At 36.6% G+C, this 18521-nt stretch overlaps 1 protein-coding gene across 1 annotated transcript in view; it reads right to left on the reverse strand.

The window, feature by feature from the left end:
* Nucleotides 1-965: 965 nt before the first annotated feature.
* LOC104514940 (tetratricopeptide repeat protein 27-like) overlaps nt 966-18521 on the reverse strand; it is a gene marked incomplete at its 3' end in the record, with an annotated part of 19769 nt that continues 2213 nt past the window's right edge. The window contains exons 2-6 of the mRNA XM_010158755.1: nt 17013-17153; nt 14121-14223; nt 9506-9670; nt 5423-5559; nt 966-1078 (exon numbers count right to left, since the gene is read on the reverse strand). Coding sequence (XP_010157057.1) covers nt 966-1078; nt 5423-5559; nt 9506-9670; nt 14121-14223; nt 17013-17153 — 659 coding nt within the window. The remainder of the gene's footprint in view (nt 1079-5422; nt 5560-9505; nt 9671-14120; nt 14224-17012; nt 17154-18521) is intronic.

Here is an 18521-nt window from a genome sequence, read left to right on the forward strand (position 1 = left end):
CCCTTCCAACCCAAACTACTCCATGGTTCTATGAAAATAACTGAAAATTTTGGTGAGTGGGGAGAGAAATATTATAATGTGTACTACAAAACAAGCAAAAAAGCCCCACACAAAAGTGCCCCACTACTGCCAAATGCTTGCTTGTTAGCTTACGCCATTGAATTGTCACACTAGCCTTTTGCTGGCATGTTATTGCAGTCACCCTGTCACAAACAGATTGTATAACACCTAGGTGCCCCTGCAGAGGAAACACTGTTCTGAGAGTTGGGAACTAGGATGCACTCATTCTTCGGCTCCTGTCCTTCTTCTGACTTGGGCAAGGTAACTGTCATCAGCTAAATGACCACTACATTAGGGAAACTATTTTTCTATTAGAAAATTAGGATATTCATTAACAGGCAGCTTACCATCCTCAAATTTCAAGTGCTATTTCTAAAACCCATGTAGCATACAAATTCTGAAAGCCAGGTAAAGAAAAAACCTTAGTGCAAAACCACAGGGACTTTGTACTATAGCTTCTAACCAACAATGGGAGGTCTGATTTTATACAAGTATTCTCACTGCATTGAGTAGCAGGGCAGCATTTTGCTTGAAAGACATGGTTGATCCTCACTGAAAGCTGACCACGTCAGACTGAAATAAGTTTTCAAAATTTATGAAATTGTCATCACCATATGGTAGCTAATGCCAACTGATTAAACTGAGGCACAAAGAACAAGAAGCTTTTCCAGGATAATAGAACAATATAGCAATTAACAAAAAGCTGAAATTCTGAACTGGACACTGCTCGCTCTGAGAGAGCCAAAAATTCTGTCCCCACATAATGTGACTCTTAGCACTTTAGCCAGAAAAAGATAGAAAGAAGATAAAGAAAGTAAGAAGAAAAGTCCCATCAACCCACCACTTCATTATTTCATTATAACAATGATTCATACAGTATTTTAAGTAACTATGAACTGACATACCATATTCCAAGGATTACAGCAAGCTCTTCTGCACACAAATCAGGTAAATGGTACTGATCAGCATCTGCTAATTTTATCTCATTAAGCACTGTATCATCATTTAAATCATAATTCTGTTGGAGAAGAAAAAATATTTTAAAACAGATAGGAACAGTAGAAGAGAAAATGATTCCCTCAAAACATGAAAAAAATACACACTTGCTTAAAAAAAGATAATACAAACATCAGAAAACAATAAAATGGAAAGTAATTTACCATGATTATGATAGGATAATTAACTAACAGACTAATGTAGTACAGGAAACCATCATCCAAACCACTTTTACTCCAGGTATACTGCTTATCGTGCAGAAAGAACAGCATTCAGAGCAACTTCAAGGTTACCTGAATACCAATTTTCTACTTAATTAAGGGCTAAAGGAGATTTTTCCTTTTCAAATTGTTGCGTATATTATCATTGACAATTTCCTCCTCTGTTATACATAATCTGTTTCAGCTTGCCTGTGTAATGTTAAATGCTATCCTAACATGCAGGTTTTCAGGTCAATGACCATGCATCTCTGAGAATGTATGGATTTATTTTAAGTATCAGCGGAGTGCAAGCAAGTAAAGCATGCCTTGTGCCAGTTCAGTTGAATTCCTTAGGCAGGGAAGTGCTCCTCCTCTTCCTTTTTTTAAAAGGAGTTATGCGCCCATTGAGCTAGCACCTCCCGACGCTGTGCTCTGGTAAAGGCAAGAAGGGGTATTCTGAAAAGGTTTGCTCCTGGACAAGTACTTGTGACTTCCCATCAAATCTCCTCTAGAACAAGTTGTTTAACTTTTAAAAACAAGTATGCTACCTGAAGTTCACTGTCTGCCATTCACCTTGAGTGAAGTAATATAATCTGTGGCTGAAAAGTATGAACTGCTATGCGCACAGAATTTGTGTTTGTTTGAAAACAACAAAAGATTCTTTTGGCTGCAAGCAAGAAGGGGGTAGCTGGAATATTGTTTCTCCTTCCCCTGGGGAAGAAAACCCAAACGAAACAAAAAGAAATTTTTCAACCAGTTATTGTACTACTGGTTTTTAGCCATCAGTAGTATTGTTGATAAGTTATTAAAAAGACAAAATGGATTTCTAGTAACAGTTTTTTGAACTTCCTATTAATTTCCCTTCAAAGTCCTAATATCAGCGGTTTCCAGTGAGTATCTTCCCATGGTAAGGTCAAAATGAGGGTCCACAGAAGAAGAAAAAGCCAGCAGGAGTGCTTTAAGGTGGGTTATATGCATTCATCACCAGTATTTTATCACTGTATATGAAAGTAAACTGATTTGTCAGAGAATGTGAAAGCAAGTTTATTTTATTTTAAGGGGATAATGGAGATATTCCCATTCTTAAAGGCATATTTAATACCATCATTTTCTTCTCTTACTACATTAGCATATATAAGGGGATTAACTACCACTTCCAGATTAAAATCATTTTAGAACAGACCACTACGCTAGTATACTGATACCACCTCATTAGATGTAACATAAATTATAATTTATGTTACAAGACATGTAGTTAAAGATTTCCAGCTTCTGGTCTACATAAACTTTAAAATCTATCTTGTATAAACAGTACTAATTGCTTTAACTTCACTATGAATACTGATCATTTGAACTGTAACACAAGTGTATGCTGGAGTTTTAAAGCATGACTTCCATTACTAGATTTAAAAACAAATCCCTCATTCCCCAAAATACAAGACCAGCTCTGAATTTTTTACAACTAGTCAAACTATTTTAACATACCATTTTCAGAACAAGAGTCCTTATGCATCACCTCAAGCCTGAGGTTTCCCTCTCACAGAAGCATTGTCAGCTTAACTGAACGTGTGCTTTCAGATCAGTTATGCTGAAGAAAGCTGACCTGCGAGCAAAGCTTTGAATTTACAACCTCAAATATTTATTTTGAAATGCAAACAGTTTTCCTTCTAGTGCCATCTGAGATAACATAACTCCCCAGCACCAGGGGGAAGCAGGAAGCGCTTGACCAGGTATGAGCCCAGCCAGTTACCAGTCCAACAATCAGCCACGTTGATATATTGGTTGTATTTTTACTGGAATTCAATTACGGACTGCTTAATTGCAGAACAACTTGTTCAGTCATCTTACTGAACAACAATAGCAGGAGAACTTTAAGACCATAGAAGTAAGCGCTCCAAAACAGGAGATGAAAACTAGGTGTGACCAAAGTCAGCGTGGCCTTAATACCTACTGGCACAGTTCATGATTCTCTTAGGGAATTTTCCACTCATACAGGATTCCTATCTTTAGGCAGTAGAGTATTTTCCTACATCTGCAAATGGCAGATGTAAAATAAGAACACTGGAGAGGGGGAGAAAATTCTCCTATAATTTTGCAGCATGGTCACAGGCCTCTCAGCTTTCCATATGCATGTTAATTCTGTGGAGATTCCCAGTACCTCTCAAGACTCAGCTTCTATGCAATTTCCATGAATAGTCTTTTAAAAGTATACAAGATATGTCAAGCATCTGGCCTAAACTTAGGAAGAGATGCAATGATGCTGTCGGTAGTTTTTGGCAGATGGAGAATAACATTAACTCCAATTTTAGCTAAAAGCACTCGAAGGCTTTTAGCTAAAAGCACTCAAGGCTGACAAATCTGAGACCTGACCTGGAAGAAGAAACACTTGTATTCACTGTTAAAGTTAACAGTTATAAATTACATAAAGTAATGTAGTATTTTGACACCACATTATCAATAAAGCCATGCTAGAAAAAGGGCAAAACACCCAAGACACTAATTGGTAATTCAACACACACATGAATTGGAGTCTAGTCAAGCCTGGTCTAATACCTGTGACAGGACACACACATGATGTTAATAAAATGCCTGAACTTGAAATACCTCAGATCTTCCTCCAAGCAGCACATGGTTTAAATAATACTTATTTTCTAGTATTTCTGACACACAAAAAGCAGAAATGTAAGGTTTTGGGGTATTTTAGTTTTGTGGGGTTGGTTTGTTCGTTTTAAGAAAAAAAACCCAGAAAGCCTAACTTTCCTTAATAGGCAGCCTGAGTAGGACAAAGTAGCCAAAACCTCTCAAGTCTTTCTAGCATCACATTTTCACTTTTGAGAAAGAGTGAACATGCTTAACTTCTCTAGCATTATTTTCAAGACACATTCAGTCAAATTTTAGTAGGAAAGTGTGGATAACATAAGCATGACTAAATTTTAAAGGTTCCAAATATCCCAAATTCTCTTTCACAAACTCTTCTCTAAACTTAGTTCAGCAACTTCGGATCTGTTCACTTAAAAGGACATATGAATATAGTATTTTGTTAGCAAGGGTAACGTATTTCATCCCATATTACATGCACAGTCCAAAAGACTGCTTCCATTTTTATTGAAACAATGTCATAATTTTATTCCAAACTAAAGTCCTTATCAGATATAGACTACATGGGCAAATTCTTCAAGAAGTTGTGAATAACTGGAAAAGTATTCATAAAACAATGCATCATATCATGAATTTCTACTTAAGTTAGACTCGAAGACTACAACTAAGTCTGACGCTCAAGTGGCCTGCCCCAAGCTCTCACTATCCTAAAATTGGTTGCTATACACAGTTCTCTCCTAGGCCCAACTTGTGACATATATGTAAGCAATCTCCAATCAAATACAATACTAAGGACATACTAATGGGCAAAGATAAGTTACAACAGTCTCCTAAGATGTCTGTATGCTAAATTTAGAACTAGAAATGTACTGTCAAATTATTTTGCTTAAGATCCCTGCTTGACCTGGAGGTTATGGAAAAACATAACTTTTCTTTGTAAAGGCTCTCCAACCTGAAGAATAATCCTGGACCATAATGCCTCAATTGATCTCTGGCTTCTGTAGCAAGTTCAAATAACTAACTTCCATCCAGAACTTCTCCTCATGAAGGAAAAATGCCATCCCAAACCAATTCAGTGGTTGCTGGGCAATTTATAACAGAAGTCCTCACGCACACCCTTAAGAGCAGCAGGACCAAGTCACATAATTCATGCCAGTAGGATACCAAGACCTACTTCCTATCTTCACACAGTTACTAAACATGTCTGTCAGTCCTCAGGAATCTGTGCATTTCTGAAATGTCTTGCAGGCTATTTTGAAAATCTGTCTCTCACCTGTTTTCCTAACTCCATCATTCTTAGTCACTAGAAATTAATCCAAAAACTGTAGAAGATCATATTTGCAAACATGGTTAGTTGTGTGGCCACATCTGTCTTGCAGACAGTAATATGTTGGTTTACCCCATGTTCTTTTATATTAGGCCAACGACTGCCCCACATCGTTTCCAAGAGCTCTCAGAAATCATAAGTTTCTCTTAGGCACCACACATTTTTCCCTTGCAGACACCCAAGAAAAGCTTCAGAACACCTTCATTTTAAGAAATTAAAGGCATTCTTCTCAAATACATACCATTGTTAAGTTTTCTAGAGGTGTTGGAGCTGGACTCAGTTCACTGTAAGGAAGGACGAATTCATCTGTTCTTTGGACATCCAAAATAAGCTGTGCAACATATTTTTCCTGAAATCGTGTTCTCTTCCCCAAAGCACCTAGAAAAAGTCAATGAGAGTTTATATTCATGAATACTAAAACCAATAATCCCACCATATACTAGAAAGTTGCTCACATAAAAGCACAATAGAGAGAGAAATACCTTGAGAATGAACCTATGAAATTCAGCAGTGGTTTAACTCTGCATGATCTCTTGGAAGTGAGCTACCTGTGCTCTCACTGCTAGCTACGACACACAAGGGAATACATATTCCAAATATACAAACATGGCTAGATAGGTCTTGCAAATCCACTTTTGGGCATATACCCCACAACCCACCATACTGTCTCTTGAAAATTCATCATCATCAGGTTTCACCAGTTCCCTACTTATTCCCTAGCAACAAACCAGAAACAACAGTTCTATTTATCTGCCAAAAGTTAATGACAACATGGAGACATGTAGGCAAATGAAAATCCCGTACTATCTTACAGGCCATCATTTTACATATTTCAAATCTTTATTTGAAGACTTAGGTCTATGAAGATCACAGGCGTGACGTTACCATAACATGGCACATAAGATACCGTAAAAGTAACATGGGAGAGCATGAAACAGCAAACCAATGAAGGCTGTCTACTGAGTTAATCAGTACTCAGCATGCACAATGTGAGATTCCTTTCAGTGTTGTTTATTCAATTCCTTATTGGACCCTCAGACAATTTTTACTAGTTTTTAGAGTGGCAATTGACATTTAGACCTAACTGAAAAGAACAACATGTTTTTTCTTCCTCTGTTAGCAACCTTGTCTGCACGCTGTAATCAGAGAAATTGTACCACAGTTTCAGGACAGTAACTTAGAATAACAGAATCCTAACCACAGGCAAAATGAAGCTAAAAATTACTCTAAGATTTGGAGGTTTGCTTGCTTATTATTACTGTGATGTAATGCTCAGATAACGTGAACTGTGAAAGTCCAATATCAGAAATGGAGGACTGAATGCTGAAGCACTGTTGCTTTTGCAGAATCAATTAATTTCTTAATTTTATTATCATTTTGAAAACTTTGCAGTACATAAAATCTAAAGATGTTCATGTGCCAAAAAGGCCTGAGGATGAGACCATTGTCAGTAAGAATCAGGTGGCACAAGCACTGAAGTAGCAGTCACTCCTCTTTTTTGGCTGGAAAGAGAGCAGTAGGGAAGCCAGAAGTTAAACTGATTTCTCCTCGCCAACCACCCCTATTAATGGGAAAGCCCTGCGTTAAGGGCTTATGAAGAAATGAAAAAGCTTCTAAAAATATCACTTTAAAATGGCATGGCACACTGCAAAGAAAAAACTCACACACAAAGAAATACTGGGTAATGATTTATAACCATTTTATGTGGTAGTACTAAATTCTCAATTTTAATAATGCTTGAAAACCCTTATGCTGTAATTCACTTCCTGTTATGTCTTACTGCTTAAACAGCTAAATAAGACACTTGCAAAGTTACATTGGTTACCAATAAATTTACTTGCTACCACTCACAAACTGATTTGTTTACACTGTGAGATGCACACACCCGCTCACCCTTTTTTTAAAGCAAAGAATACCTTGCTATTACAGGGACAAAACGATCCTTTTTATTTGGAAAATACAGATCACATATGTTTAAGCTGAGGGGAAATCTGCTTGCTTTATACCACCGTATATCCTCACAAAAGAATGGGAATCTACATAGAGACTTGACTTTCTGTTCCACCTTAAAAGTTCCCAGGGGTGCACTACTGGGCATGAAAACAATAAGCAGGCACTATGCAGATCTCAAGAGTTCAGCATTGTTAATCTCTCAGATCTGTTGATCTTAAATTTATTTTGGACTACAATCCTTCTAATATGCAATATTTATATTCAAGAATATAAATATAAATTTCTGTTGCACTGGTAATTGTTTTGTGGTGTTATTGACGGTTGTGATTCATTGTGAGGGGCATAAGGATGCTTTTTAATAAACAATGAATACAGCACAGACCTGGATTAATGGGGCCTTATAAAGTACATAAGCCAAAACAAGTATGATGTATTCACACACTCCTAAAATAACTTTGAAAAACAATGGTTCTAAATTTTAAGAGCAGCATACATTTTCATGCCATAATAAAATGTTCAACAAGTATTACAGCCATTAAAGAATAAAAACCTCTTAAAACCCTTTCCTAAAAAGGAAATTCATTCCAAAAGCCTTAACAATGTCTTTGCCAGAGGTTGAAGTTTTACATTAAAGCGAAGTCTTTTTTGATGATGTAACATTCTTTCCATTTAGCCAAAACATGCATGTCAAATGAATTTGTCTAGAATGCCAACAATTCCCACATGTTCTCTTCAGTTCATTTACCTTAAGGTTAGACATCCTTCATAACTACTCTAATAGATTTATGGAGATAAACCACAGAACTTACGGAGTTTCACAGCATTTTCCCAAGAGACTATCACCACAATCTCTTTCTGGGACTAGCATAACCCTTGGTGAAGTAATCAAAAATACAAATAACTCTGCTGCATTCAAACTCTCTCCTCCCCCGCCCCAAAGAAGAGTTTTCTTCCTATGTTAGATTTAAAGAAATTATTCATCCAAAATCTAAAGACCTCCTTTAAAAGAAAAAAAACACCAAAACCAAAAAAACCCACCCAACATGTAAGCTGTAAGTTAAGGAGTATCAGTGAATAGGCATCTGTCACTTTGATTTTACTTGTTCTTACTTAATTAAATTTTCATAGCTTGAGTATCATCACAGACACTGATATTTTTAATAAAAAGACAAATATAGTTTAATTTTAAACAAAACTACCTTACTATCTCAAGTTTGCAGTATATGTCACACATGGATCACATCACACATACAGTACATGCTGCCCATCGGAAAAAAGGGTAGGACCAATTGAAACGCACAGAATGCCTTCAAACACGTATACAGACACTTCTCCTATCTTTTAAGGAGATCCCATTTAATGTAATCAATCCACAGTTACACAAAAACATTCTGCAACAAGATTTTCATTACATATTTTTCAGAGTAAATGTTTAAAACCTTTGAAAAAGTCCACAAAAATGTTGTGGTTTGCCTGCTTGTTTGTTTTAAATTAAAATATTAGACTGACTCAGGCTGTATAAGCAGGGGGAGCTGCAGCTCCAACCTAAATACAAAGGACCAGCTAGCCGTGTGACATACAGCAGTGCAACAGGCAAGAGGGCTGCAAGCTTCAGTCGCTCAGTCCTTTCCACTAGTAAGTCTATAGAAAAACTAACTAAAGTTTTTTACAATTCTACTCAGGCACAATCAAAAATTCTCACACAGAAGAGGGGTGCTTTTTATGCCATTTTGATTACACAGCAGGACCACCTAGACCAAACAGTCCTATATCTACACATGTAATTTTAAATGAAATTACAAGTGCAGCGATCTCATCTGCCTGACTCAAAAAAATAGGTTTTGAAAGGATAATTATAAAGCCTCCATAGTGATTGATTTCTTGATATTTCTGTTCATCAGAAATTTGTCTTTTCTACTTGTTTCCTGTGGTAACAGTCCTGGAGGTGACTTTTAAATGCTATTTACATGGAGTAGATCTAGGCTAGTGGCATAAAAGGTAAAGACTGCATCAAATCATCACCTTTATAAGTGTCTCCAAACAACAAAAAAAAATCATCATGACACGCAACTACTTTTGAGTCACGTAATAGACAACTAGCACTAGACTTTATATGAAACACGAGAAGGTATATACCACTACAGCTGCTCAGACACCCATATTAGGGATGATACTGTACCTAGCTGGTATATTTCCCTTCCCTTTTCCAAGCAATGCTAATTCTTAGAAGACAAAAACATCCTACCCGTTAAAAGTCAAGATTTTTCAAAATAATAGTTCTTTTTACTTGGATATGTAAAAAACCCCCAAGAAATCATAGCTTAGATTGGTTGGACCAATCATCCTCACAGACTGTACAAGCAAAACTTACCTGTTAGATTAATCTGCAGTTTCGTTATGTCTTTAGCTGTACTGAAGCACTGCTTAGCTTTTTTATACTCATAGTAATACAGAAATGTATAGGCACACTCCAGGTGGAACTGAACTGCTAAGTGCCAGCTTTCTCCGCCTGTGAACAAAGCTTCTGCTTCTGACACTGTAAATTAAGAAAAAAAGCTATGAGCATGCAGTCCAGGAGAATGATATTTTGTAAACACATTTAAAACACCAGGAGAGAAATTCTGTTATGCTTAAAGCAGACCTGTTGTTCTTTATACACCTCCACACATTTAAAAATCCAGTTAGTTTATCAAGATATGCACTATTTAAAGTATTTTTCCAGTTTTATATCTAAGGATTACTACTAGGCCAAATAAAAGTTTAACTTTCTCTTACATTTTACAGCAAAGCAGAACTGGGATACGTTACTCATTCAGGGAGTAAACAACTAACTGTCTTGGACCTGCTAAAGAACATAGGAACTCAGAACAGAGGGTACTGAAGTAACAGACTCCTTAAGTAGCTGGCTTCAAATGAGAAAGTTTCACCAGAGGACTGAGCACTGAATGGGAACTTGGGACTCTGAAGAGCTTTGGGTTTGGGTTTTTTTTTTTGTTTATGTATGGGTGTGTTGTGGGGTTTTTTTACAATATCTGTTTTTCTGAGTGATAATAGTCATGTTCTCCTTCTGAACAGGAGAAAATTCCTTTGGAAACAAATCTGAAATCTTTAGGACTGAAGACTCGATATCTTTTCATCCAGCACAGAAGCATCTGTATTTAAGTTTTATCTATCAAAATACAGTAAATGACAAAATAATATTCTTGCATAGTAAAATATAGACCATTAAGTTGCAAACAACTCATGTGAATTATTCTTAAATGGACGTGGGCTTTTTTGCTTTGGGCTTTACTGACATAATAGAATTCTTCCAAAGCTCCCAGCATCACAGTACCTAAGACGACTGGTACTCAAGATTAACATAGATGCTGTATTACTTAACGGATGCTTAATTTTTCAAACATGCTTTATTAAGGTAAGTAAAAAGTCTTATTATATGAAAAACTAATATTAACAAGGATTTTTAAAACATTGTTATGACTTTCAAATTTAGAGATTGGCAGGCAATTCTAGCCTAAACAGGCTTTGTTTGAACCTCCTAGGCTGCTTTTTTTTTTTTGAGTACTTGTTAGTTGTCAAAATCTTTCAATTAATACAGAAAGCTGCAAAGTCTGAACATACTTTTACACAGCTAGAAAAGAAGCAAATATTACAATATTCTTAATTTAATTCAGTAAATAAGAATTTGCATGGATGAAGCCTGTCTGGTAATTTAACTTTTTTCCAAGTCTGAACTTAGATGTTTTAATCAAAGAAAAGCTGTAATTTAAAATATTACGCCAATGCTTTTCAACTCAATTAGGATAGAGGATGCAGCAGTTACAACCTAATCCTTGAATAAAAACCCTAAAGAGACTACAGCTATTTAAAACCAAAGTCCGTGCACTATAATTACTGCTTTTAACCCAAGCCCTATTTCAAACACATTACTTCAAAGCTGAGAAAGTCAGCTGAATGTTAACCTCACATTTAAGTACTGTATACTCTTCAATAAGAAACAATCTGAGGTTTTAAAGTTTTGGTTCATATTTATCATTCCACATATTCTTTTTTTAAAAGAGAGAATAATGCCCATAGGACCATAAAACATCTGCCCTTCTAACAAAACCTTAACACTTCTTTTAAAACTCTGTTTACAAAAAAACAGGTTCAGTAAATTACTTGGGACATCTGCCATCATTACATGCTTTTCACACTCTACATATACATAATGCCACTCTGATGGTTTCCCAAAGGGCAAAAACCATATTTACATGAGGAAAAAGTAAAATGGGGTTTTCTGTGAGGTATTATTAAAAGCATTCAAAAATTCACTGAGCTTTTTATACAAATACGAACAGATTTGCACTGACCCCTTATCATAGTTTGAGCCACTAAATCCTGAACAGCCAGTGTCAGTGCAACAAAGCTTACAAGATACTGAATGTGCAGGTACGCATATGGAAACCACACAAGCTTCCCTTTTGCAACTTGCAAACTGAATGATTTTGATCCAATTACAAAGAAAAAAAACGTGTTATAGTCTATAATCATACATTACTTGTTGATTTTTCCACAGCTAACAAGTTTCAATTATCTGAATATCAAATTACTTGTGCTAAAACAATCTATACTATAAGAAACTAAAGCGATACACTGAGAAACGGTCTTACCACTCCCTATCTAAATAGCATTTACTTACAGTGCTAATCACAACATTTGTTAAGTTAAGGCATTCAAGACTTCAAGCAGCTTTGTGGAAAGCTTCACATCATTACTGGTATTGATGTAGCTGCACAAAAGCACCGATGTCCCAAACTAAGACATCTCATCTCTCCAGCATCCCATACCATGTTTGGCACAAGGCCAGATTGATAGGAAACTGCACTGAGCACTGTTAGCTTTGCAGAACAGCTGCTTCAGAACAGCAGAGAACCCCTGCAGTTGTCTTCTGTTCAGGTGGTGATGCTGACCTTACACTTAAGAACAACCCATTTCAAATAGAAAAGATTATTTCTCCTTGTGAAGGTCTTTTTCTCTAGTCATTACGACAAAGTTTTCTAGTCAAGTTGACACAGAACAAGCAAGTGGGTTTTTCACACCCTAAACAAAGACTATTTTAAAGGTTTATTAAGTATTTGTTTCATGGAATATGAGGTACATGTTTGAAATACCAGATGAGTTTGAATATAAAGTAAATAAACTGTTAGAGGCAGCAAAACCTAAAACAGTTACAAAAAGTGCTACAGATTTCTCTGTTACAGATTTTGTCCACTTAAGAGAACCTCAAAGTGGAGAATGCAGAGTACATGAACGCGAAGTTTAACATAACATTTAGTCAAACAAGATTTTCAGTACTTGAATACAACTGCAAAACCACTGTCACACCTCAATGTCTTTGACACTGGGCATCTAGGGAACACATATACTCAAAACTACAAAAAATTACCTAGAAGTAAGAAAGTTAAGCACCTCTATGCAACTTTGGTTTTAAAATGGCTGAGTAGTTGAGAGATTAGCTTTTACAACCTATCGTGGAAGTCACATTTGAAGGAATTTTTATTTTCAGCACAAGCATTTAAACAGGCTAAACTTGTAAGACTAACTCCACTACATGACCAACACCCATTTTTGAAGGGGAACTCAATTGGCTATAATTTAATTTGGAAATTAAAAATGTAACTTAGATTTCATTCTTTGCAACTGTTGAAGTTTAACCCCCATTCCCAGTCTTTAGCCTATAAATTAAGATGCCAACAAGTTTATCATGATATGCTTAAATTACAGCTGTAAATTACTCTGTAATACGTGCATCACATCAGTGACACTTCCAGCTTTCCAAGAACTAAAAATTTTAAATTCAGATTAAGTAGAATTTAAAGTTGATTCCCACATCTGTGCAGGATAACTCTAGAAGTTAGTTCAAAATTCCCTAATAAAATATAAAAAAATACAAATAGCATTTTACATCAGTTGCACTAAAACCCTTCCACTTCCGTACTTGTAGTATTCACTAAGAGCATTAAGTCAGTTGCTTCTTCACTGCACATGACCCAATAAAATCCCCTGCCTAATTGCATTAGTGTATTAACACCTTTGTTACTTCTTTGTGAATTCTTCAAAGACCAAAACCCACTTCATATTTTACATATAATTTGCATGTCCTGAACCTACATATGGTTCAGATCAAAAAGCTCCATTAATGAATGGTAGGACAGAAGAAACTTGATTGCCACCTTTGTCAAAATAAAACATACATGACAACTCATCTCTAAAGGTAATGCAAAATTTCTTAAATATACCTGGTTGGAAATTTCAGGTTTGTGAAGTTAAATAACGAATCTTTACCTGACTAACTAGTGAGGGGCAAATGTACATAAAAGCTTGCCTTCTTTCTCCAGCTTTAGCAGTTGCTGCAGCAAATGATATTACCAGTCTATATAAGAGTTTGTTCCTCTTAAAAAAAAATCCCAAGCAACATAATTACATTTGTAATTTTAACTTTATACCTTATACTTATGTAAGGATCAATATATGTATTACATAATTTAGTTTTAATGCTGTCTGTTTGCTCTGCATATAATGCAGAGAAGTAACAAGTCTCAAAACTTAGGTGGGGATAAAGAAAGAGGAAAAAATTTGTCTCCCCCTGAAGATACAGAACAAGGACATTCCCCTTCTCAAAAACAAGCTCAGTTAAATAAGGAATGAAAACTGTACAGAATGGCTTTAAGTGACCTTGTCACAAGTTAACAGTGTGAAGCATGGGGAAACAAACCGTTTGTCTGCAATCACATATTGCCATTTTCAACTTAAAGTCTGGAAAATAGCGTGTGCCATACAAGTCCATGTCAGTTTAAGTGAATTCTGTTTCCTCTCTACTTTCTGTTGTTACATAAGCATCTGATAAGCATCATGTTGTGAGAGCTGTGTCTACAAATTCCTCTCCCCCACAGTATCTTACAACTGATGCTGTAAGGCAATAAACTGAGTAAGTAGAAACATACCTTGTTTTATACAGGCCTGGGCAAGGGTAAAGAGCTCAGGTGATCTCTCCTCTAACAACTGCTGGTGAATATTCACACATCTTAGAGTCCACCAAGATAAGGTCTGAAAGAAAATATGGATACCTGAAGTTAACAACAAGTCTAGGCCCTTTTAAAAAACAAACAAACAAATAAATAAATGGCTTTAAAATGTAGAATTTGTAATCTATTTGATTCTAATTACTAAAAAAAATATAAACCCAAGCAAAATAGCTGGTTTATATTAAAAGCGAGCACTACCCTAGCATAAAGAGGAACATACTCAAGCAGCTCTACAGTGCTCTAAGAGTTTGATGGGCTTTTCCTCTTTTAATATCTCTTGCCGCCCTTTGAACCATGCAAATCTTCAGGACCACAAAAAACCCTCTGTGAATAGGAGATAAGAGAAATACCTGTGTGTGCTTATTTTGGAGTACCACTTGCTACTCTGATTTCATACCTTCAAATTCTTGTAACAGAAAGACAAATAAAATCCCTGTCTCCTAATCACCTTTTTTTGTGTCACTCATGATTTAAATAGATAGCCATGATCTCACTCCTCAATAATCTTTCCAGCCTGAAGAGTCCTAGACTATTTAGTTGCTTTTTGTATGGAAGTAGTTCAGTATTTCGGATCAACCTGCATTGCCCTTCTATGCAATTTTTCCTGTTCTGTTTTAATCTTTTTATTTCTTCAGGTGGGGATAGAAAGGAGACCAAGAGAGGTGGAAGAGGACCAGAACTGCTCATGAGAACACCTTACAGTCACAACTGAAAGTATTAATGTTTGTATTTAGAATTTCAGAAGGGCAAATACCTTACTGAACTAAGGAATTTTTCTTTAGCAGAGCTGATTCATGCTAGGAAATACCTGATTTTAGAAAGCTGTGTACACAAAACATCAGCATATCTGATCCCTCTCTAGCTGTCCCAGCTGGAAATGCATGGAAAAGCTAAATGATAACATAATATTCTACTTCTCAAAATTATACTTAAGATACTTAAGATCTGTGAACATAGGGCATACCTCTACACAGGCTCTGATGATTACTAGTAATCATCATTATTATAATGATGATAATCATTATATATAATATAATAATCAACATTATTCTGCTACCGTTAGCATGCCAATCCTTTTCTGTGGAACAGATGTTCATGCTTCTGAGAGGCACCCATCCTCTGAACAGGTATGCTTACAGACTGACCTGAGGGCTGTACCCTATTCAAACAAAAACATCTAAACCAATCACATGTTGTCGACTGATGTCCCTAGAAAAGGAACCATCAAAAAGAACAGCATCTATTTCAAAAACCAATGAAAGACGACTTTTAATATCAACCTGAACAGAGTGAAAGCACACAAACAGACTCTGTGAAAAAGGTCAAATGTCAGTATTTCATCACTTATTTAGAAACCTAATGGCAATTTAAGTGAAAAGTTTCAAATTACTTCCGTTTAGCTTTATATAATGAAGTATTCATTTTCCCACAGAACTGAGTATCCAGCTTAGTGATACAATTTCCTGAGGCCTGATGTTTGCTACTCAGAAATGTTAGAATCAGAGAAAACATATTTATAAAGTTTCAGACAAGCCAGCTGAGCTTCGTAGAATATTCTATCAGCAGTGTTAGTTTTCTGGGAGCCAAATTAAGAATTTTTGGATGATTTTTAAGCACTTAAACTTTCATGTACAATAGCATTTTTTAGTAAAACATCTATGGCTTAATTAATGCCTTAGATAATACATTTCAGACTATTTTACCCTGTGTAAATTTTTTTGTACTAATCAAAGAAGCAAAGGTACTTAGAGAATTCCTTTGAATCAAGCTGAAATGAGAAAAATGGCAAGCTTTAATTGCTACGTTGACCTGTTGATGAAAGTAGTTTTTATCAGTTGCTGCCTTTGAACTACTGTCCAAACTTGATGTAGCCACAAGTAATTGAATCTCCACTGTGTAGAAAAAGGCCCCCCATTATTTCAGTCTGAGGGGAGGCAGCAAAGGAATTCTCTATACCAGGTACATTTTCTGCCTCCCTGACTGACCCGATTGCTGAAATTCAACAGCACTCATCTGTGAAAAACAGGGAAAATGATGGAGGAGCTTGGCTTCCAAAAATGGTGTACAGCCAACATCTCCCACACAGTTTAATTCATCACTCATACAAAGACCCAGCTGGGAATGGATGCTGTCAGCCAAGCATAAAGAGGGACCATGTGGCGTTTTGATCTTCAGCCAAATTCTGTTCAACTGGAATGAAATAAAGAGAAGTTGCTGCTGTTAAAAGTCCTCCTGTTCCAGAGTCCTGCTACCAACCAGCCTGCTGCTAAACTACAAAGAAGGTAGCAACGAAAACCCTCCCAAGAAGAGGTTCATCATGTTTTCTTGTTTTTAATGTACAAGGAAAACAGAGAATGGATGCTTGCAGAAGAGGTAGAGGACAATGACAAAAGAAAAAAGGACTTCCTTAGCATTTAGAACTCATGGCTTAGAATTAATACAGTAATAGTATCCCAAAGCTTGTTAGAAAGAACATACTATACGTATCATGCATTATAGGGCATTCACCCCAGCCATCCCTCAAATAATGTCACAAAGTATGTGTCTATTTTTAAAAGCTGCCTCCTATATAGTTCTACTTTTTCCAAGTAATGAAGGCATCTTTCTCATCTTCTGGGAAGACAGTGAGAAAATAGCTTATCTTTAAGAAAAACATTCGTGTTTTATTGTAATCACTCTATCTGAACTCCTCCTGAGAACTACAAAAAAAGAAATGGAAGTTATACTGATTCAATGAGGGATAAAGAGAAAAGAATGAGAAAACCAATTAATGAGTAGCTGGCAGTCAATCATTAGTCACATATTTCTTACCTGAATAGATGTAAGTTTGCGTCTTGAATTCACAAGGATTATCCTGGCTATAAGAAGCAAAATAGGATGAGACATCAAGATATAGACTGATTCACCATCTAGAACCAGCATCTTCAGAACAGCTGCATGCAGCATCTTTGGCTGAAAGAAAAATGAAAAACCAACAAGTTCCAGGAAATGTAAGTTTATAAACAAATAGTGTAGTATAGAATTAGGAAAATAACTATAGGTGCATATAAGGAAAAATTCTATTTGAAACATTAAAAGTTTCTGGGTGTCTCAACCTTTTATCAAGTCATGGTGAATTCTTCCTCGTTTCTTGCTATCCTGATACAACATATCAACATGATCTGAAAGACTCCGATTTCCTCCCACCTGAAATGCATATGTACAGTCAATGCTATCTCCAAACACACTCCAGTAATGTAATACTTTCCATTATCTCAGGAGAAAAGTTTCTGTTAAATCCATGCCATTCAATTTGTAATCGCAGCAATAAAATTACTTGTTAATTAAATTAACACTATAGCACTCAAATACACTAGATATTCCTCCAGTGATGTCAAATGTGTTATCTTCCTCTTTCCCCAGAGGGAGCATTCTGGCTGGAGTGGCATAAGGGCAGGTATATTAGAGACATTCTTTCCTTTGTCCAACAAGTAAAAAATTCTCTCTGCTTCGGATGCTTTCTTGCATGATGTTCCCTCCAGTAACTCTTTTACTTAATGGGCTTGAGGTAGGTTTCCAGAGATTCTGTCTCTCAGTGGTGACTGTCAGGTGACAGTCACCTATTCTTCTCTCCCTTTTACTGCAGTCATAGAATCATAGAATGGTTAGGGTTGGAAGGGACCTTAAAGATCATCTAGTTCCACCCCCCCTGCCATGGGCAGGGACCCCTTCCACTAGACCAGGTTGCTCAAAGCCTCATCGAGCCTGGCCTTGAACACTTCCAGGGATGGGGCATCCACAGCTTCTCTGGGCAACCTGTTCCAGTGCCTCACCACCCTCTCCGGGCAGAACTTATTCCTGATATCTAATCTAAACCTCCCTGTTTTCAATTTGTACCTGTTACCCCTTGTCCTATCACTACAGGCTCTTGTAAATAGTCCTCTCCCAGTACCCTTGTAGGCCCCTTCAGGTACTGGAAGGCTGCAATGAGGTCTCCTCGGAGCCTCCTCTTCTCCAGGCTGAACAAGCCCAATTCTTGCAGCCTTTCGTCATAGGAGAGGTGCTCCAGCCCTCTGATCATCTTCGTGGCCTCCTCTGGACTCGCTCCAAGTGGTCAATATCCTTCTGATATTGAGGGCTCCACAGTTGGACACAGCACTCCAGGTGGGGTCTCAAATGCAATGAAAGCATTCAAGCAGTTTATCTTCAGACTTTGGGATATATTAGTCCACCAGTTTATTCCAGGTTCTCATATGGCTGGTTTCCTTTGCAAACTAAAGAAAGTAGGGCTTTTGTTGTCACTTGGTATGAAAGAGGCAAGAAAAGGGAATGGAAGGGAAA

Source organism: Eurypyga helias, unplaced genomic scaffold (genome assembly GCF_000690775.1).
Source record: "Eurypyga helias isolate BGI_N326 unplaced genomic scaffold, ASM69077v1 scaffold5399, whole genome shotgun sequence".
NCBI classification, from domain to species: Eukaryota; Metazoa; Chordata; class Aves; order Eurypygiformes; family Eurypygidae; genus Eurypyga; species Eurypyga helias.